At 58.8% G+C, this 21,472-nt stretch overlaps 1 protein-coding gene across 2 annotated transcripts in view; it reads right to left on the bottom strand.

Moving 5' to 3' along the window:
* The window catches only part of SLC9A3 (solute carrier family 9 member A3), a 42,951-nt gene that overhangs the window by 8,485 nt on the left and 12,994 nt on the right, over window positions 1–21,472 (bottom strand). For both annotated transcript variants that reach the window (XM_036920301.2, XM_036920310.2), the window contains exons 2-9: window positions 8,349–8,651; window positions 5,511–5,671; window positions 3,756–3,834; window positions 3,079–3,256; window positions 2,403–2,623; window positions 1,506–1,708; window positions 957–1,046; window positions 759–829 (exon numbers count right to left, since the gene is read on the bottom strand). In XM_036920301.2, coding sequence (XP_036776196.1) covers window positions 759–829; window positions 957–1,046; window positions 1,506–1,708; window positions 2,403–2,623; window positions 3,079–3,256; window positions 3,756–3,834; window positions 5,511–5,671; window positions 8,349–8,651 — 1,306 coding nt within the window. The remainder of the gene's footprint in view (window positions 1–758; window positions 830–956; window positions 1,047–1,505; window positions 1,709–2,402; window positions 2,624–3,078; window positions 3,257–3,755; window positions 3,835–5,510; window positions 5,672–8,348; window positions 8,652–21,472) is intronic.

Here is a 21,472-nt window from a genome sequence, read left to right as displayed (position 1 = left end):
TTTTTATTTACCAAAATGATGACAAGGTGAGTTTTAAAATAAAAAATAAACCTCCACCATGCCAATTCCACCATCCTGTACTTGGTTCCTACCTCCCCGACCTGGGCAGTTGTCATCAGAATGGACATGAAATTGGGGCTTGTTCTCTCATTTAATGTGATACGGCAAACAGCTTCCCCCGTGACCATCCAACCCTCCAGTTGTGTGGGCTGAGGCCTGGTGGGGCCATGGGGCTCTGGCTGCAGTGAGGGGGCACCTCTACCTACATGAGGGACGGGCCAGGGAGGAGACCCCTGAGCTCACACACAGAATCAGGCTGGCCAGGAGGTTGAGTCCAGCACAGAACATTGACCAGTTACTCAGGCAGAAGAGGAGGTGGCCAGGCCAGACGTGAGGAGCGTCTAGATGAAACCCAGTGAGCTGGACTCAGGGCCGGGGATGCCCAGGGGAGAAGGGGCTCCAGGGGGCAAGAGGGGCCTCAAGGGCGGAGTAGGCTGCAAGGGGAGAGGGCTACAGTGGGGGAGGAAGGGGCTGCAGTGGAGAGGGGGACACACTTTGGGGGTGGCCTTCTCAGCCCTCAGAGCAGCACTGCCCCATCATCAGGCCTCTGTGAGCTTAGCTTATGGGTCACGTCATGGTCTGTCTGACCCTGGGAGAATCCCACAGTCCTTGGTTAGAGGAGGACAGGGAGCTGACAGCCGGGACAGACGTGTGTCTGAGTTCCCCACTCAGGCCGTCCTGGCGCTGGGCCCACTTACTTGTCTCTGAGGTAATTGTGTCCAATTTGCCCAGATATGTCCTCGATGGCCGAGAGGATGTGGTCGAAAGCCTGTGGGGGACAGCCGAGTGGGGATGGGTTAATGTCACCTGGCCTTCGCCACCCCCTTCCCCAGCCCAGCCCTCCTCTCCACCCCCCCCGGCCCTCCCCTACAGACAGGCCCCCCAGCACCCCCTACCCTGCTGTGCAGCTTCTCGTTGAGCTTCGGCTCCCGGTGTTCACTCCTCTTCACCTTCAGCCACTGCACCAGGGGCTTGATGGTCAGGCCCTGGGAGGGGGGATGTGCTGACCCCGAGGGCTGGGGCAGGCCCGCCCCACACCCCACTCTGGCCCGCGAGCTCTGAGTGAACCAGACAGGTGCGCCTGGCTGCCCTCCCCCAGGGACGGCTTCTGTGCTGGACTCCAGCCAGAGGGCACCGCTGGGCATGTGCACACCCTGAGGGCCCAGCCCAGCTCCGCAGATTCGCCAAAAGCAGGCAAAGGGGTGCCTTCCCAGCCGTCTGTCCGTGAGACGTTCCCTGGGGTCTTGTTGAGCAGCCATGCTGAACAAGGACAATTTTAGGCCTAAGTGTGCTGCATCCCCTGTGGGGCCCCATGAAACCTACATAACGGCTCCTAGTTACTAAAATTGTAAAACTCAATTAGGGCCTGGAGCCTGGGAAAGCTTGGCGTGGAGCGCTGTGACGGCAGCAGGCCAGGCCGGTGGAGAGTGGGGCCCACACGCTACCTGGAAGATGACGGTGAAGAAGACCACGATGATGGTGGTGCTGACAAACAGGTTCTTCTCCTTGACCTTCTCCTCGTCCAAGAGGACCACCAGGGCGAAGGCCACAGCCCCGCGCAGGCCACCGTAGGACATAACCACCTGGTCTATGATCTCCAGCTGCACCATCCGGTACCGGTTCAGAACCCAGGTCTGCAGGACAACACCTGCGGGCGCAGGGCACGCTCAGCTCTGATGGCCGCCTGCCGCCTCCTACGCACCTTCTAGGGGGCATTGGACCACGGCCCTCCCCGCCCTTCCTGGCAGCAGTGTCTGGGAATCCCCCAGGCCGGAGACAGCAACAGGTTACACCCCAAGCACAGAATCACAGAAACTCCATCCTGCAGCCACACTCATCCACAGCTCCTGCCTCCCATAGACACACTGCACCCTCTCTCGGCCAGTCAGAGCTGCCCCTGTGGGCACCCCGGGCATCCCAGTCTGGCCAGCGGCTCAGCAAACTCTCAGGCTTCCACGTGGCCATTGTACCTCAGACAGCTGCAGGGCCAATCACCACCGCCTGCCTGAGCGTCTGCCCCCACCCCCAGCAGCAGGCCACTGGGAAACCAAATGGGTTCCCTGGGGTCCAAAACCTTCCAACTGACCCCAGCTGTCCTACCTCAAGCTCAGGGCAAAGAGGCCATGAGGAGGCCTGATTTCCCTGAGGGTGGCAAGCTGCTGGGCTGGGTCCCCAGGGGCTCCCGGGCCTGCCATTCTCTGGGCAGGGGGCTCCCTGCAAGGTGCTGCTGCCTCTGCCACACCCTGCTTCCCATGGCCACCCCGTAGCCAGTTCCCATTGTCTGCGCCATCCCTGCCATCGGCCCACCCCACAGTCCCCACGGTCCTGCTTGGCACCCTCACCGATGGCCCGGTACACAGAGATGAAGACCAGGGTCAGGAGCACGAAGGCCGTGTTCCACTTCCAGATGAGGGGGTCCACGGCCGAGATGCCCAGGAACATGAAGATGATGGTCTCGGCCCCGCTGGCCAGCATCTTCATGGTGTAGCGCACGGTGGTGGCCGACTGCTCAGAGATGTTGGCCTTCACGTACTTCTGGCAGCAGATCCCGCAGAAGGTGATGCTGGGGGTGGGCACACCGTGAGGCGGGGGGGGGGGCCTCTGAGTCCCGGGCAGACCCCCATCCCTTAGCCAGCCCTTCCCTGAGCTGGGGCGCCTGCTGGGTCTCTGTGCCGTGAGCTGGCACATGCCTGTCCTCACAGCCACCGAGCCCCGAGCACAGCAGCTGCATCACTTGGCGGCTCTGGGGGGCCAGAGGCAGATTCCAGGCCTGGGTCGGCGGCCTCCCCCTCACGGCACTCGAGAGGGGCTGCCCAGGGCAGGCGCTGCAGCTCTGCTCATTCTGTGGAAACGCCTACCCCTTACTGAAAACCCAAATAGATCAAATTCTTCACCCCCACAGTGAACTTCCAGCCCCGTGGGGAAGCAGGCCAGGCGGAGGGCAAAAGCTGAGGATGGCTGCAGGGGAGCCGGGCTCTGTGTGGGGCGGCTGGGGTTCGCGCTCTGGGGGGCACTCACGCCAGGATGGCCGACAGGGACAGCATCTCAGAGGTGAGGTAGGACAGGTAGGAGAGGACAAAGACAAAGCCGGGCTCGATGATGCGCACGTGCTTGGTGTAGCGGGTCACCAGTGAGAGCAGGAAGGCGAAGATGACACCCACCAGCGTGCCCCCCAGGCTCACCACGAAGAAGGACACTGTGGGCAGGGACGCTGGCCTGAGCCCCTGAATGGCCCCTTGTGGCTGGGCCCCCGCAGTTGCCTGGTGACCCCCACAAAGGCGCCTGAAGCTCAGCAAACAAGAGGCTGATTCTCCTCTTGCACCAGCCCCGATGTGGAAGTGGGGGCAGGGGTGGTCCTGCCACGGGCGCCAGGCCCCCAGGGACAGCCGAGGTCTCTGTCCCCGCCCAGAGGAGTTCCCAGCCCTCCTGGGGCACCAGGACCACACCCTCCGACCAGACATCCTGTGGGTCTAACGGGGAAATGACCCTCACCGGCTGGGGACCTTGGGACCCAGGACAGGAGGGCCGATCATGGAGACCCTTAGGGGGAGAGACCTTTTCCTACATGGCTGCAGGTCTCAGGGCAGGCTGGCTGCCAAGGCTCCACTCAACAATGATGCTGCCCAGCAGTGGTCCACCTGCTATGGGGAAGTTCCACCCGCACTGCCCCACGCACAGCCCCGCCGGCCACACACCTATGCCTTTCACGCAGTCCACACCAGTCACCTTGTCACCGCCCAGTGTCACAAAAGATTCAAACACATTGTACAGCACCTGGGGAGACAGAGGCAAACAAGCCATCAGGTCAGCCCTGGGTCAGCGCTGACCCCTCCCGACCTTGAGTCCAGGCTTTGTGCACTCAGTGCTGGAGTAAGGAGCCCACAGCAGCCATCAGGACACCAAAAACCCCTGGGAGGAGAACCATCTCAGGGTAAAAGTGGTTGACAGGAGGAAGGCCAGAAACTGCTAGCAGGGTTTCTATGAGAGGAAAAGGACTGCAAGTTCTGGAAAGACCTGGAAACTTCTGGAGCAAACCTGGCCCTTGCCTACCTGCAGCAACCAAGGCGGCCACAGAGCCAGCCCACTGTGTTCAGTTCTCAATTTCAAAGTTCCACTGTCAGTGGCCTTGCTGTTCTGTTCACCCATGTGGCTCCCACCCCTGCATCTCCATGCTGATGTGTAACCCTTATCCCGCCAGAACTTCGAGATAAAAAGCCCAGAAACCTCATGCTGGGCCACAGTTGTGGAGACGCTGTTTTCCAAGCCCAAGCTCTCTTAAAGGGCTGGGGTTCCACGCAGAGGAGCCCAAGGGGCTGCCCAGGGTGGGCCTGTCTGTGCCCCTAGTCTGCACCCCCTGGCCTGTTCCCGGAAACAGAGGGCCCCCAGGGCTGGGTGTGAAGCCATCCTCCAAAGGAGGTGCACGGGTCATGGGGACTGTGGCACAGGCCATGAACGTCATTACAGCTCAGCTGGCTTCCCTGTGGCAACGTGGGTGGGAAGGGAGATGTGAGCAAGAACCCGTGGGCTTCGCAGAAGTGGATACAAAGGCCACAATACAGGACAGCTGCAGCCTGGAAGGAGCTACCTGCCATGTTTCCGATTTAGTCTCCAATTAATTCTCAATTTCCCCCAAGAATATCTTATCTGCCACATAGGAAATCTGGTGCAATACAACCTTAGGGTTTTTCGCTCTCTAAACCCTGAAGGAACATGAGAAAAGGAATTTGTTAAAGAGGCCATGGGTCCCGCAAGAGCCCAGGAGCTTCATGTCTCACTGTCTGCAAATCCGTGGGGCAAGGCGGTGGACGGCGGGGCTGCGCACAGGCCAGGTGCACAGACACCCCCTTGGCTGGCCTGTAGGGAGGTCTGCATGCCCCCACCATGCCTAGAGATTTACCTCCATGGATGCAGTGGCCTGATTTGGGGGTTGGCGTCAAACATTTCGTGTCATCTGTCGAGACAGCACCCTCAGTTTCATGAATGTCCCACTTGCTCTGTGTAGAGCTGGTGTGGCCTCTCGTCCTGGGGGCAGTCCTGCAGCCCCTGCCCCCGGGCCCTGCCAGCTTCTGGGACACCACCTCTGACGGGTCACCGCCACGAACAGACCAGCTCCAGCTCTCTGTCCTTTAATCTGGGGAGACTGCTCCTTTACTGGTTCTCTTAGGGCAATCATTACTGAGGCTGCAGTTGTGCACCTAAAGCTAAGGCCCCCGCTCTGCGCAACCGTGGGCTCAGCAGTGCGACCAGTGCGGTTGCATGAGGAACAGCTGACGACATCTAGTTGAACAAGCCAGGACTGCAGGACAGCCACGAGTGGCCAACGGTAGGGGCCAGGCCTCCAGCGTCGGAGGGACAAGTCCGTGACAGGGTCACCTGGGCCCGGTGGGCATTTTTCACACGACCTTCCCATCCCCAGTGGTGCTGAGACACTGGGCAGGCCCCAGACTCACCACTGTGACAGCATCGTTCAGCAGCGACTCCCCGAAGACTATGATGAACAGGACCTCGTTGACATGGACCTCCTCAAACACAGCCAGGACGGCCACCGGGTCCACAGCGGCAATCAGGCTGCCGAACAGCAGGAAGTCCAGCAGCCCGACCTTCAGGTCGCCTGCGAGACAAGCAGAGCTGTGGTGGGATGGCCTTGGGGACCGGCGGCCTGGGGGGCCAGGCCAGCCTCCACACATCCTTTGTGGGCACTGTTGCAGGCGGCAGGCCTGGGGACTGATGGGCTGGGAGCCCCCGGGTGAGGACCCTGGTTCTCCTCCATCTGGGGCTGGCTCATGGGGACCTGGGTCAGGCTGCCTGCCCTTCACACTGGTTCCCCCCCCAGCAGGGAGTCCCGGCCTGTCTGCAGGGGACTGAGCCCCCCGGCTCTCTTCTTTGTCCCCCTAGGCCTGTCTTCTCCTGGCTGGCCCACTAGAGAGCCCGCTGCAGGTGGATGAGGGGCCCGGCGGCCTGGGCATGTACAGCATAGAATCAGACACAGATGGGGCAACCTGGGTGCACAAGACGGTGCAAATGCTGGGAAGTAATGGGGTAGGGCAGGTGGCTGCCCTGAAGCCATCTCAACCCAGACAGGGGCAACCAGGCTCTGCCTGATGGGAGGGGAGGGGACAGGCCTGCCTCCTTGGGCCCAGTGGCCCTGCCCAGTGGGTCTCAGCCCCTGAGGGGAGGTGTCACTGGATATGCACCTTCACCCTCCGAAATCCTTCCAGATTTATCTGAGGTTCCAGATCCCATAGGCGATGTGCAGATCCCGTTTCCCACCGATGGTCTCCCAGGGACACCTGGCCAGCCTGGTGTCACACCTGCTCTCAGCTGGGCTTGGTGGGGGAGGACCTTGCTCAGGGGCTTGGGGGCCTGTCTTGCCTTGAGGGAGAGGCCCACCAAGGGAGGGGGAGGCAGGCCTGGATGCAGCTCCCACAGAAGCCCCGCTCCCCCTCAGGGCTCGCCGCGTGGGCAGGATCCCTGGGAGAAGCTTCCCTGCGGGGGAATGTGCCCCCGAGGGAGTTTCCTGTGAGCCTCACGCCCGCAGCCTGGCGCCAGGGCCCTGAGTGGTCAAAGAGACAGTTTCCAATGAGTGCGAAATGCCCCTGCCATTTTAAACCCATGGGAATCATAGGTTTTGCTCTTCCATCCTAATGCTGCTTGCTGCTTATTGGTGAAGCAGATGGGAGCTCACACTCCTTCCTGGACCTAGACACCATGGTCCCAGATACACAGTCACCTTGGACATTAACCTTTGCAAGCCTCCTGCATGTCGGCCTCTCACACCTGAGGACCCTGCAGACCCAGTGGTACATTCCAGGAGACAGCTACTCTGAGCAGGGGATGGCCCAGGGCCAGGAGCAGTCTGCCCTCCCCCCTGGCAGGAGAGTCCACCAACAGCCGGAACTGGAGGTGGGCTCATGGCCGCCAGGACCCTCTGCACCTCAGACAACACCCTCAGCCTCCCCCACCTGAGGGGGCTTCTCCAGCCCTGGAGCTTCTGTAGGGCCTGTCCCCGGGGGGCTCGCCTCGGAGGGGTGCACCTGGCCTTGACTTCACCTCAGCTGCTGGCCTGCACAGACCAGTCCCTGGCCGCCTCAGCTCCCAGCTCCAGGTGTCTGGAGCCAGGACAGACCCAGTGCCCCCTGGGAGCAGCTCTGCTCTGTGACAGCTGATGTCTGGCCCTGACCAGCTGAGTCCTGGGGGCTGCAGCCCCTCAAGGGGCAGGAGTCCTTGTTCTGAAATCTGAGACTTTCCCCTAGAGTTACCTTAGGCATATCCCAACTACTAAAGGCATCTCCAGTGAATGTAATCCTGAATCCTGCAGCTTACACATGTGTAAGGCTGCCAGGCCGCCGTCAGTGGGCTTCTCTGGGTGGTGCCTGGTGGCGCTGGATGGCAGCAGGGCCTCAAGGCATCAGCCATGCTCCCCAGGGGGAAAGGTCAAAGGTGACATGTGCCAGGCAGAGTGGCTATGCCCAGTGGGGACTTTGGCCCCTCTTTCTCAATGTGCCTCCTTCATCTTTAAGATTTCAAGGCCCTGATCCACATAGTGAGGGCTGTGGAAGGCTCCTCCTCCAGTCAGATGGAAAATGGCCCATCCGGCCATCCCTGTGAGGCTGGCTCCTCGGGGCGAGTGTCTGGGGCTGAGGCTGAGCGTGGAAAGGTGTCCCCTCCCTGGTCATGCCCGATGGTGGAGTTAAAGCCACAGCCCCAGAAGGCAGCACACAGCTCCTCCTAAGGCCCCAGGCAAGCTCCTGGCCCCAGCACCCAGTTTCCCAGGTAGATAATAGCTGGTCCCAGGTGGGTGGGGTGCCCTGGGAGATACGCCAGGAGGAAATAAGTAACCCAAACTTGGGAAATACTGGCGAGGGAGGCACTGCAGACTCACATGCTGGGGAAGAGGCCCCACGGCTTCTCCTCATGGGTTTGAGTACAATGCTCTGCTCAGGTGCATGTCTGCCTGGCTCCACGACCTGGCCCCTGCCAGAGGGGCCTTCTTTCCCTGGGGGTTTGGTGGCAAGGGACAGAAGCCAACCCCACCTCCCCGGCAGGCCAGCCAGGACCTCATTCCCAAGCAGGACACCTGCCTCTGACTGGGGACGCCTGGCTACTGGTGAACTAAACCTTATTCCAAACATTCCAGGAGGGTTCAGCAGGCCACTCTATTTAACCCGTTTGGGTCCATAGTCTGCATCCTGGGCTTCCTTAAGTGGAGCTGCCGGGAGCCTGCCCCTCCGGGCCAACCTCCATGGTGCCCGCCCAGGGAGGCCCAGGGGATGGTGGCGCCCACTCACCCATCAGGCCGCTGAGGAAGATGCCGTAGAGGGACAAGCCGGTGGTGGCTGCATTCCACACGGTACCGATGACGGCGTATAGCAAGATGGTTCCCAGGTTGCCGAAGAAGAGCCGGTTGGGCATGAAGTAGCCGGCGTCCAGCACAATGGGCGGCAGCAGGTAGAAGAAGAACACGGTGGGTGTGAGGGTGAAGGAGGCGCTGTGGTTGGCTGCCCAGACGACGCCGCCCAGGAGCAGGCCCAGCACGATGAGCAGAGCGCTCTCGGGGACCACGCTGGTGACCTTGTGGGACAGGTGGAAGCCTGCAGGGGACCGAGGGGTCAGTAGGCTGTTGACCTGGAGCGGCCAGGCGCAGAACTTCAGGGCAGGGAGAAGGGTGTCAGGGACCCGACACCACGCCCAGCAAGGCTCTGGTGGCAGTGGCCCAGCCAGGTGGCCCCATCTGCATGGACATGGTGGTGGAGGCCCTGGGCCCCCCAAAGCTGGCAGGCTATGGGTGCTGAGGCTGAGGCTCCCCGCTCCCTGGGCAAGACTGGGCTCTGCCAGCAAGCAGGTGGCCTGCCTGCTGGGCTTCCCTGTTCACAAGTGGGAGGGAGCTGCCAGCCACCGCCTTGGGGGGGTTCCCCTGGCAGCCCTGAGGGCATGGAGGCCAGCCCCCACTGGATCAGATGGGCCAGGAAGCCAGGCCCACGTGGATGCCTGCTGGCCACACAGACCACTGCCCCCTCGACCTGGCCCAGAGACACCCCCCTCAGAGGTCTCCTCACCTCCAGCCGAGGAGCGGCCCCTCCCTTTCCTCGGCAGCCCCCCAAGCTGGTGAGGTGGGGGTTGGGGGCGGACAGGCCCCCATGGTGGGTCAGGCTGGAGGACGATGGGCCGCACTGCGAGGGCAGAGCGCAGGGCCCCAAGCCCCATGTGGCCCATGCTGTTCCTCACCCCTCCAGTAGCCAAGGCACAGCACCACCCCACCTCATTCTGCCTGGCCATGCCCGCTCCCTGCCTGCAGCCCAGATGCGCTCTGATCTCCCTCTGCCCGGCTCTCCTGGGCTCATGATAGTACCCCAGGAACAGAGCCTAATAAACGAGGGTCCCCAGGGCTCCCCGACAGGCACTGGCTCCTCTGCGCACACTGGGACTTGCGGATGCAGGAGGCCCCAGCAGTCCCCCCACTGACGGCCGCCTCGGCCCCCTGGCCCACCAAGCTTGGAGGACCTAGGCATAGAGGCCCTACCCCTGAGCCAGGGCCCCGTCTCCGCCCCACAGACCTAGTGGGACCCCTTCTCCCTTGTTCTAGTTTAAGACTCAGGAAAAAGGGTCCCAATGCCTTCCAAGCCTGATTGCAAAGTTGGCAGTGTTGACAGGAGGCAGGATGCCTGAAGCCTGAACCAGTTTGGGATGATCACCTTTCCGACCTCAGAGTCCTGCTCACTAAGGGGTCTGAAGTCACAGGAGGCCCCCTGCTGAGGTGCCCAGGCCCCACGCACACCCTGCCTCCAGGCAGGGCAGGAGTGCAGGGGGGTGCCCAGTACACAGCGGTTGGGGCTGACCTGCAACCCTTCCTTGGGGGGCAGGAGGGTGGGCCGACGCCTGCCTCCCTGCTGGGCCTGCGGGCCTGGGGGTGCTGCATGCTGGCTCTCGAGGGGCCCTGAAGGAGGCCCCACGTCGTGGTTGTTCTTTGCCCAGGGACTGTTCTCTCCAAGTTTGGTTGAGAAGCCGCAGGATAGCCTCCCTGACCAGGTCACCTGCACAGGGCCCGCTCTGAGCCTGGCGTGGCATCAGCATGCAGGGCAGAGGCAGAAGGGGTGGATGCTTCTGGGATCTGAGGGCCCACCGGCCCCCACCCCTGGCTGCTGGCTGCACATCTTGCATTCCCATCACGGTTCCGATTTTCTCGGAAAGTTATCACGTTAGGTGGAGTGTCATCTCTGCTCCCTGAGTGGGGCCTCCAGGAGGCTGATGGATGGAGGCCCACCTGGTGGGGAGGCGTGACTGGGGATCATCTAGCCACCCCGGGGCTCACGTGACAAATGGCACTAGAGGGTGGCTGCCAGCCGGAATGAGGGAGGCTGTCTCTGAACATGGGCCCGTCCCCTGGGAGTCCCCAGGGCTCATCAGCAGGAAAGCACCTGGAGGGCTTGCCCCGCTGAGGTTTACAGGCTCATGTCCCCCTGGGGTGCACCCCAAGCTTGGAGGGGCTGTGTTGGGAGAAGAAGGGGCAAGCGTGCAACACCCCCAGCCCACTCTGCACACACACACGGCAGCACCTGAGAGCCCCCAGATCTGGGGAGTTAGGGCTGGCAGCCTGCAAGGGCAGAGAAAGATGCACGTCTGGATGTGATGTGGGGCCCCCATGCTGAGGAAGGGGACCTGCAGGCCATGCCCCCCAGCTCACGGCCCAGCAGCAGAGCACAGCACAGCCCCAGAGCCCTGCAGGCCCCGGGCCAGCCCAGGAATCTGCAACCAGCCAGCCCTGAAGGCCCCTCAGGAGCCAGACTGCAGGGCCCTCCTGGGGGTCCCTGCAGCCCACCTAAGTGATGTCACAGAAGGCCTGCGGCACATGACCCTGCCCCTGCCGCTCCCCACGGCACTGCCCTTGGGGTAGTGGCTGACCCCCCACATCTCTGTCCTGGGGGTCATCAGCAAGGGTGCCCTTTTCTCTGGGGTGGATGCAGTGTCCTCTCCTGCCCCTGGGAATTCCCAGCCAGCCCTAAGCAAGCTGTGCAGGGCCACCCCTCCCAGGGGCTCCACTCCCTATGCTGTTTCCTACAACTTGTGCGTTTTCTGCCTTTCTTGGAGTCCCACCCAGGGTCCCTCTGTGATGCCTGTTCTGGTCATGTGATGGCGCTTGCCCAGGAAAGCTCACAGACATGGGGTGCACGCTGCCTGGGGGTCTCTTGGGAGACAGAACCACTGACCAAAGGCAGTGTATCCTCTGAGGTGAGCACCGCAGGTCACAGGGCCCAGGTCAGGCTCCAGAGCCCTGTGTGGCCTCCGAACTCCAGAAGGGCCCCTGCTGAGGGCTGGCCCAGTGCTGGCTGGGGCCAGATGCTCAGTACTTCCTACAGTCCCTCCCCAAATTAGCACTTTGCCACAGCCCCCATCATTGTGAATTCAGCTTTGATGGCCGTGGGGCTAGCGGGCCAAAGGGGCCCGGGAACAGGCTTATCTCTGAAAAGAGCAGCAACTCTGCACTCAGGGACCCCAACTGCGCAGACGCGTGCCTAGCTCTCTGCGCAATCCTCTATGGCAGCTGGTTCCTAGGCAATCTTACTAATTTAGAACACGGTGGATGAGGCAGTCGCTGACTTCAGACCACATGCTCTTGCTCACAGCAAGGCCTGAAAATCCACAGAAAAAAAATTTCAACTTGTCACTAAGAAGGAAACATGTGCGTGTGTGCGTGTAGCTCAGCACAGATTCCCAGGCTCTGCCCATCACAAGTACCTCTGTGAAGGGTGGGAGCGTGTGCACTTGGAAGCCGAGGAATGGCACACCTGCCCCTGGGGCACACCTGGCCCCCATCCGAGGCACGGGAGCAACTGCATCTCCTGGAAGAGCCCGTCCAGCTTCCTCCCGGCTGAGTGAAGCTTGGGCATCTTTTCCTACCCCTTCTGTGAACTGTCTTCCACCGCAGGTGCCCTTCTCCACCAGGTTATCAAGCCCTTACTTCTCGACATGTAGCTCCTCACAAGTATTTCCCATTCTTTATGTGGTTTTGCTACGTGCAAACACCTATTTATCACATTTATCGGTTGTTTGTTTTGTGGCTTCTGAGATTTGTGTTTTGTTAAAGAAGCCATTCCTAATTCTTTTCTACTAAACGTTAACACTCAGTTTAATTTACTTGAATTTCACTGAATTCATAATGAAGAAAACATTTTTAAATAGTCGTGAAACTGAAGGGCCTGACCACTCCCAGAGAGAGTCCCCCCACAAGGGGTCTGCTCCCGAAGTCCCTTGGGTCTGGGCATCTTGGCCACCGTCCAAGCGCCCCCCTGCTGGGCTGTGGCACCTTACCCTTGGGCAGCACCTGTCCATCTCTTCTCTCTGCCATCTCGCTGCACGGATGTCTGCAGGGACCCACAGTGCGTGTTCCAGCCTCAGGCTCGCTAGCCTCGGGTGCCACACAGGCTGCGGCCCGTGGCCCGGAGTGGGGCCTGGAGGGAGGAGACCACACCAGCCTGCCCTCGCGCACTTGCATCACCGCACAGGGCTCTGCTTCCTCAGCTGTTTCGGGTCTGGTTGTGGGAAGGCCGTTTCGTTCCCGAGCATGCCCTGCAGCCAGGGCCCATCTCCACACCCCCTCCTTTCCCTGACAAGGGATCCTTGCAGCCTGGCCCTCCTCCATTTCCACTCCCCTGCGCCCCATAGCGCCCACTGCCCACCGACCCCAGCTTGGCTGTTTTTCTCCGAGTGTGCATCAGCAGCTGAGATCCGCTGTGGCCCACACGGTGCCCAGGGGGTGCCAGGCTCACAGTTCCCAGGCAGCACACAGCATCCCATGGGCTTTCCCCCCATGACGGGGCACCTGGTGCAGGCATGCCCAGGCCCACCCACGCATGCGGGGAGTCATGCTCACTTGGAGGTGGCGCTCTCCCCACCCACCCCGGCCCATGGCTCTCCCCACGTCGGCCGCCTCCTGCTCATCTGGCACTGCCCTCCTCTGAATCCTGGAACCCTCACAGGCCTTTCTGTCCTGCCAGCAGTGGGCTCTGGACAAGCCCACGCACTTTCCAGCTCCTTCCTCAGGCCTGACATTTGTGTTGGCCTCTCACCCACCTCCTCAGCCCTGGAACCCTCCTCTGTCCCTGCCTCACTGTCCCTGCTCCAGCTTGTTTCCCTGGGCTGTATGCCAACTCCCTTCTGCGAGGAAAAGCTCATGGAACTTTTCTGTTTCTTGGGCAACATTTTGTCCCAGGTGGGGTCCAGCCTGTTTCCCAGGGTCTGGTGTGGCCACCAGGTGTTTTCTTCTCTCACGTCCACCTAATGGGGCTGCCTTGTCCACACTCCAAGGTGGGGGCTTCAGTATGGGGCACCACCTGCTGTGGGCCCAGTGGGCCACGTATCTTCTCCAGACCCAGTTTGGGCTTGGGTGCTGCTGTCCGTCCCCTGCAGTTGCCGTGCTCCCAGCAGGCGGCAGGGGCCTCCTGGGCCCTCGTTCCATGCCTCCACCTGCAGTGGGAGAGCAATGCAGCCCCAGCCCCTGTGCCCGTCCCGTGGCCTGGTCCACCTGGACAAACAGCCTCTAAGGATGGGGCTGGGGGTGCGAGGAGGCAGCCACCTGAGTTCTCAGTCTTTGCCCCGAGCTCAGGGGTCCAGATGATTGGGATTCTTCTTGAGCGACTCTGGCCAGCGCAGGACAGGCAGGCCCAAGGGCAGCCCTGTGCCCCCCGAGATGGCAGTCCGCATCGGAATGAGTTCAATGAGCTGAAGACTCGGTGGACTTTAATGGCAGTTTGCTGGTGGTTCACCAATTAAGTGCATAATGGGCGTTTAGGTCAATCCAGCCCCTGCCCCAAGAACCCTACTGCAGCCACCTCCTGCTGCAGCTGGTGGCGGGCCCGCTGGCCAGAACCGGGTGTGGCCCAGGCAGGGGCTGCCACCCCCTGTCCTGCTGCAGCCCCATCATCAGGATGGGGTGGTAATGGGCACATGCCAAAGTCACCCTGAAAGTCACCACGTCCTGGAGCGGGAGGGGGCAAGACCAGCGCCTTCCTCCTGCTAGTGCGTCGTCTGTGGCCTGCAGCCGCATCCCAGGGGTCAGGGAAGACCCCTTGCCTGCTACCTCTGCAGCAGCCTCCCTAACAGTGGGTCCCCACCACCCAGGCGGCCTGGCTTCTGGGGAGGCACCCAGCCTGGCAGGAGGGTGGGTGGGGGTCTGCAGGCTTCCTGCCTGCTCCTCACCACTGAGCGCCAGAAAACTCAGCACCTCAGTCCACACAGTGTGGGGAGATCTTTCTCTCCCAGCCTTTGTTTCCTTTGCCCCCAAAGATATATGGTCCACAAAGAGGGTCTGAGCTCCCCCTCAGGACCCAGCCTCTGGGGCCACCACATCTGGCCTGTCTCAGAGGCTGGGCCACAGACATGGAGGGCAGCCCGGGGTCCTGCAGCCACATGCAGCAGGGGGGCCACGACCTTGGGAAGTGAGGCGACCTTCTGCATCAAAGTTCCACGCATTTCCCAGGAAAAGCCCAACCCTTTAGGTTGGAAGGGCAGAGGGTGTCGCAGCACAGAGGAAAGCACACATCAGAACTGGCTGTTGCTTGTGTGTCTTGCATGGAAGGGCAGTGAGCCAGAGCATCGTGAGCTGGGCTCTGCCGGCTGCGGCTTACCCATGTAAACTCCAAGTCAGCAAATATTTGAGGTCCTGCTGCAGGGGACATGCAGCACAGACTCCCAGGACAGAGAGTGGCAAGGATAGTAGGAGACAGTGTGGGGTCTGTGCAGAGGACAAGAGTGGGGGGGGCACCAAGAATGCAGAGGCCACAGAGGTGCCAGCTGAGGCCAGGTCCGGAGCCCCTGCTGTGGGGACATTGATGAAGTGGCTTCCAGACCCACAGTTAACTCACTCCCAAGGTCTGGAGGGTCACAGCCAATTAAGCACAAATGGCGCAGCCACAGGATGGTAACGACTGGGGAACACACGCTTTTAGTTCTAATTACAAACCCTCTGACTGGTGTTGAAGGTCAGGAGGCGCTGGCCAGCCAGCCGGCCATTTCTGGAGTGGGTCCCAGACCAAGCGGTGCCGGGGCCTCAGGAGGGCCATCACTGATGTGCGTCACGCCCCCTCAGAACACAGCCGGGACCTGGGGCCCAGGGTCAAGCTCTGCATGGCCACCGCCTCCAGAGACCTCTCAATGAGATTCAGCTGAGTCCATGCAAATGGCCAGCACAGTAAATCCTCTGGTTTTACTTTAACGCAGAGGAGCTGGGTAAATGAAACCCTGCCTGACAGGCAGCCAGACCTTCAGCCACAGCCTTTCCAGAGAATGGGAGGGGACGGCACTCGGGACCCGCACTGCATAGTAGGACCAGCTGGGCAGGTGTCAGCCAGAAATGTCACATGCTCAGGAACACACACACGCTTACAGGCACAGATGCACAGGCACACACACACGCACGCACACACAGATACACAGACACAGGCTTATAGAAACAGACACAAAGATACATACACACAGATGGGCACAGACACTCGGACGTATATGTGTGTGGGTTCCCAGCACTGACTCTCCAGCATTCTCTACAGACAGGGCATTTATAGGGTCCCCAGGCACTCTTCTGGGACAGGGTCCAGTTCTGGCTTCCCCTCTCCACCTGTCCGTGAGGAGAGGGGGAGACCCTCTCTCCCTCTGACCTGGGCGAACTTGCCACCACATGGTGACTAGTAGTAAATGTGTCAGTTGCCCAGCCCAGGACTTGAGGTAAAGATATTTATAGTATCCACAAATATTATCTAAATGACCCCACACCTCCTGCTTGCAAGACTGTTCCAGATGAGAGCTTGGAGGTCACTGTCAGGCGGAGCGAGGCTGCTGAGCAGGTGGCGCTCACCTGTCTGGAGGCACCTCCTGGTCCTACACCACACGTGGAAGGCTTCAAGGGTCATGTAGCCCTTCTGCTCACAAACTACAGAATATTTTGGACATTATATGTTTACAAAACTCTGTCAATTTTTAAATCAAAAAATGGAAATGATTAGCAGCCTCCCAGGGAAGTCATGGATTTTCCAATTCTGAGCCATCATGGACAGCAAACATGAGGGCCAAGGAAGGCTGGGCTGCAGGGTGTCCTGGCCATCTTCATGCACAAGGAGCACTTGATTTAAAATAAAACCCTCCTCCTATATGCAGGATGTGCACCCTGGATGCCTGTCCTCAGAGCAGGCAGCAGCCACACCGGTGTTACTGATGATGTCATACATAACTACATACATTAATAGTAATAAGTGTAGCTGCTGCCAAGTGAGCCCAGGTGAACACCTGGGCTGGCAGCAGGTCCACGGGGGCCGGAGCAAGCACCCCAAGCCTGCACCGGCGCCCCACCATGCCGCTGCTCCCCAGTCTCTCCCTCTGGGTCATTCTGCCCCCAAAGTGCTCCATGTACAAAGGAGTTCAGGTTTTAGACTTTGATTTCTTCTGATCTCAGAATGGCTCTGACTTAAAAATCTGAGAGAAGGATTTGTGACAATCACGACTTACAGCTGGGTGTCAGCAGGAATGCTCCTGTTGTACCAACTGTCCCCCAGGTAACAACTATAAACTCTGGGAAAAAAACGAAAGACAACAACTTAAGACACTGTAGGGAGATCAAAAGGAGGATGAAGGGTCTCTAGGCTTTGAGGGGGAGAGCGGCACGGGCCACCTCCCTGTCTGCATGGCTTTTCTTGGGGGTCAGGTGCAGGCCATGGCCATGCAGAGCAGCTGAAACTCAAACAGAAGCCTGTAGTCTTGCTGGACTGAAAAATCAGAGCCCAGAGATGAGGTGGTCACCTCAGCTGAGAAATGGGAGGGCAGTGCCCAATTCTGTGTATGGACTCTCCCCAAACCGCTGGCCGATCCTCAAGGAACATGCAATGGAGGCAGGTGCCGAGCTACCAGCAGACGATAATGGTCCAGAGGTTTCAGCTGCTGTCCCCACAGGATTCCATGCTCTCCGAGGAACATGACAGGATGGAGTTCCTACCATGTATCAGTCCCAGTGTCCTGGGGACGATCCAGAACTGGCAGGCATATGAAGCAGCAGGAAAATGGGATTCATGAATCAGAGATCTCAAGATGACCCAGATGTCAGAATTAGCACACAAGGATTTAAAAACAGCTATTATAGCTGTGCTCAGGGATGTGAAGGGAAATCACTTGTAATGAATTAATAAATAATAAATCTCAGCAGCCAAATAGGACAGAGAGGGCAATTTTTTTTTCTAAAAGAGACAGAGAGTTAAGTTGTCTAGCCTTGTGGCCTGTAGTCTATTTTGCAGCTGAGTACCGAGCTCCACCACTCCAGCCTGAGAAGAGCCACAACGGGGGGCCAGCCTGTGGGTGGTAGGCTGCTGACCCCTGAAACAGAAGACATCTAGAAGAACCAAATGGAAATTCTAGAATCGAAGAATTCAATATCTGAACTAAAAAATGCAATGGGTAGGCCTAACAGCAGACACAGATGATGGGAGATACAGTGAACTTCATGACAGTTCAGTAGAAACGCTCTCACCTGGAAGACAAAGAATGATAAGAAAGTGAGCAGAGCCTCCGTGGCCAGTGTGGTGATGGTGAAAGGTCCAGTACATGTGCAACCAGAGTCCCAGAAGGCGGGGACAGAGGATGGGATAGAAAAAAATCTGAAGAAATAAGGGCCGAAAATGTCCCCAGCTTGGTGAAAGATAAGCACGTATGGATGTGAAGCTCTTCAGACTGGGTGATTTCTATGGCTCTGTTCCCGTGGCTGGAAAGGGCGGGCGGAAGCTGAGCACCCAGGGCAGGTGAGTGTGGGTGGGGCCCATTCCTAAAGGCCACAGGGCAGAGGCGAAGTTGGGGGAAAGCTGAGGGTGGGCGGGCTGCCCGGCCAGCCCTGAGCGGAGCCCCACGCATCTCACTGACGGCGCCCAGTCAGTGGGGGCAGCACACAGGGCCCAGTGGTGGCGTGGCTGCGGGAGGGCCCCAAGACCCTGACCAACAAACTATCGAGCTCGGCCGTGACAGGCACACCAGCAAGGACACGATGGCAGGGGAAGTGAGGGCACACACAGACGCAGGACCTCGGCCATGCCCGCGGCACAGACCGGCTCCATCACTCTGCTGGTGACAAGGAAGCCAAAGCCCAGCAGCTCTCGGAATGAGACAAACCAGAGAAGGCATTCTCTTCAAAGTTTCAAGTTCCAAGACCACAAAAAGCTAATTATATCACTGGAAGCCATGCGACAGGGGAGAAAAATCTCAAGCTCAGTTGGGGCCGGTGATCGGCTGGAGTCTGGAGATTGCTGGTAATGATCCAATTCATTGTAAAATCCACTAAGGCCAAGATACAAACACATTTCACCTTGGGGTGGGGCTGGGAGGATGTGGGGCCCTCAGAAAGGCTACCAGGACTTGGCCAACATTCCCTGTAGGGGAGCACATTCAGATCCCATTGACCTGTACACCTTTGTGTGAAAAATTCCAGCAGGCCTTTTCCTCTAAGGACATCTTTCATGCAGATAAAACGTGTGGGCAAGGTCCCTAGGCATCGTAAACCAAGCCTGCGCCTGCTCCGTGGCTGCCCTGTCACCACGGTCACCACCGTCAGAGCGCTCCTGCACCGTCCCCTGAAGCACCGCCTGGACACAGAGCCACAGGAAGTGAGGCAGACGACTGATGTTTGGTGTCAAGGCAGCACTGCCAGGAGACAAAGGCTCCCAGTGGGATGACAGTCAGACAACTGCCACCGGGAGGCCCCTGTGCGGGCACTGGGCCTCCCGGAAAGCTGCACTGTGGCAAGTAAACCATTTCTGGGGCAAATGGCACAGAAAGTCCTCACATGGCATTTGCACCTCCTGGGCCCCACCGCTTACCCCAAATGCAAGACAGTCAGGGGCAAAGGGCATGCCCTGTGGAGCAGCCTGGCTGGGCGCCACTGCCCCTCTGGGAAGGGACAGGAGTCCTGGTTTCCCCACAGTTGAAGGCGTCTGCTGAGGTCCTGTCTTGCCACTTCCTAGCAAGTTACCATGGTAAGAAGATCGTACAGAGCTTCCTGGGCTGCTGCACAGACACGGTCTGGTCCCAGCAAGGCAGACACCGTAGCTTCCCACCCAATGACAGCAAAGGGGGTCAGGGGTCATTTATTTTCTCTAATTGAGTTTTTGGGCCAGGCCAATAGGAAAGAGGGGTCTCCCTGCCCTCCACAGTCCACCTGCTCCCTGGGAAGCTGGGACGTCCTCCTCCCACATTCCCGGACCAGATCTGCTGAGGGTGGGAGGTGGGCATGGAAGCCTCAACCACCAGCCCACAGGTGACAGAAGATGCTCTACCCTCGACAAGAGAGTCACTCAGAGATTTAAAGGCTTCTTGTTGGCAGTCTGAGAACATGCGAGAGCAGCAGGTTAATTCAAGAGCTGGAAGATGAAGTTCTCGCTCAGAACAGAGCAGAAAGATGGAGATGTGAGAGGCAGGAGAGGAGATTCACGGGCAGAGGCTGGCCCAGCGGCCGGCAGTCAGGGGCATGTGGAAGCAGTGAGGAGGGACATGGGGGCACCCAGACCCTCCGCGACAAAGGGCTTGTGCTTTTGAGACTCAGTGCCATGCATGGAGTCAGCCGCCCCCCGAGGCACATCATTACCAAAGACAGGAGTCGGGGGCCCCACACAGGGTACCAGCAAGGGGGATGCTGTGGAGGCTCGGCGCCACTGGAGGGGCCACGGTGGTGCCTCACTGCCACGCTGCCCTCCTGCACCCCAGCAGAGACCCAGTCGGGGTCCCTTCAGGTGGTCAGCAGCTGCTCTCCATGTTTGGGCACAGCCATCCCCAAAAGGAAGAGGGTGAAAAGCCGCATTTGGTGGATGAGGCCCCAGAACAGTAGGGCTCCCTGACAGAAGGCATGCGATGTAAGGGGCACCCAAGGAGGGGAGAGGGTGATGGGAAGTGCGGAGCCCAGGGGGACTTTACATCTCATGAAGAAAATGAGAGAACACCTGGGTGCTTGAGCACATTGCAGAGTGTGGCAGCCTGCTGGGAATTTTAGGGAAGATTATTTAAATACATAGAAAACTGTGCCAACAGCAACTAATCATTAACTTCAGGTAAAACAAAAGGTGGCACAGGAAATGGACAGGGAATCACACGGCTACAGAGATGGTTCATCTAGTCACAATAATGTATAGCAGTGGACTTTTGGTAGGAAACACCAGAACTTGGAAAGCAAGCATGTGGGGGCAGGTTCCAATGCTGCCGCCCCGGCCAGAGCCCCACATCTGATGAGCTCACATCCCAGTGACTTCCTGCCTTGCCCTCCCACATGTACGGTCCTGGACAAGACAGCCTAAACTGCCCAACATACATCAGCAAAGCCAACATGCCAACCTTGCAGGACAGGGAGGGGCAAGGGCAAGACTCTGTCTCAGAGAGCAAGATTGTCTGTGTAGAAAATCCCAAAGAATCAACTAAAATCCCCTGAACTAATAAGTGATGACAGCAAGCCTGCAGGATATGCAGTCAATTGTTTTCCTATATACCAGTTGTGAGCAATGGAACTTGAAATTTTAAGTACAATACCATTTACATTAGCACCCAAAAACCCACCTAGGTATAAACCTAACAAAATATGTACCCATCTTATATGAGGAAACTTCTAAACTTGGTTGAAAGAAATCAAAGGTCTAAATAAATGGAGAGCTATTCAATGTTCATGGATAGGAAGGCTCCATACAGCCAAGATGTCAGTTCCTCCCAACTTGATCCATGGGTACAGTGCAATCCCAATTTTAAAAAATTCCAGCAAGTTAAGTGGATATTGACAACCTGCTCTAAATCTCCTGTGGAGAGGCAAATGACACAGACACAGAGCCGCCTTGGTAACACTGATGGAGAACTACTTTGCAGGATGCACACCCCACCTTCAGGACTCACTATAAAGCCACAGGAATCAACTGAGACGGCATGGTGCTGGGGAGAGAGTGGACAAATAGATCGATGGAACAGAACAGGGAGCCCAGAAACCCACAGCAGAGACCCACATACAGTCACAGACCTTTGGCGAGGGAGCAAAGATGGGGCACACAGGGGCCTCAACACACCGTGCTGGAACACCTGGACATCCACGTGCAAAGGGCTGAGCCTGGACACAGACCTCGCACCCTCACAACATTCACTCAAAAGGGTCACAGACCTAAGCAGGAAATGCAAAACTATGAAACTCCTAGAAGCACAGGAGAAAACCTAGCTGACCTGGATGGTCCTGCCTTTTAAGGTACAACACCGAAGGCATGATCCACGGGAGAAAGAATTGATAAGCAGGGCTGCGTTGAAATAAAAAACACCTTGGCTCTGAAAAAGACAATGTCCAGAGAGTGAGGGGTCAAGCCACAGACTGGGGGAAAGTATTTACAGAAGACCTGCCTGATAAAGAACCGCTATGCAGAATATAGAGAGA

Source organism: Manis pentadactyla, chromosome 2 (genome assembly GCF_030020395.1).
Source record: "Manis pentadactyla isolate mManPen7 chromosome 2, mManPen7.hap1, whole genome shotgun sequence".
NCBI lineage: Eukaryota > Metazoa > Chordata > Mammalia > Pholidota > Manidae > Manis > Manis pentadactyla.
The sequence above is the reverse complement of the archived record's forward strand: the minus strand, read 5'-3'. Positions and strand labels throughout refer to the sequence as shown.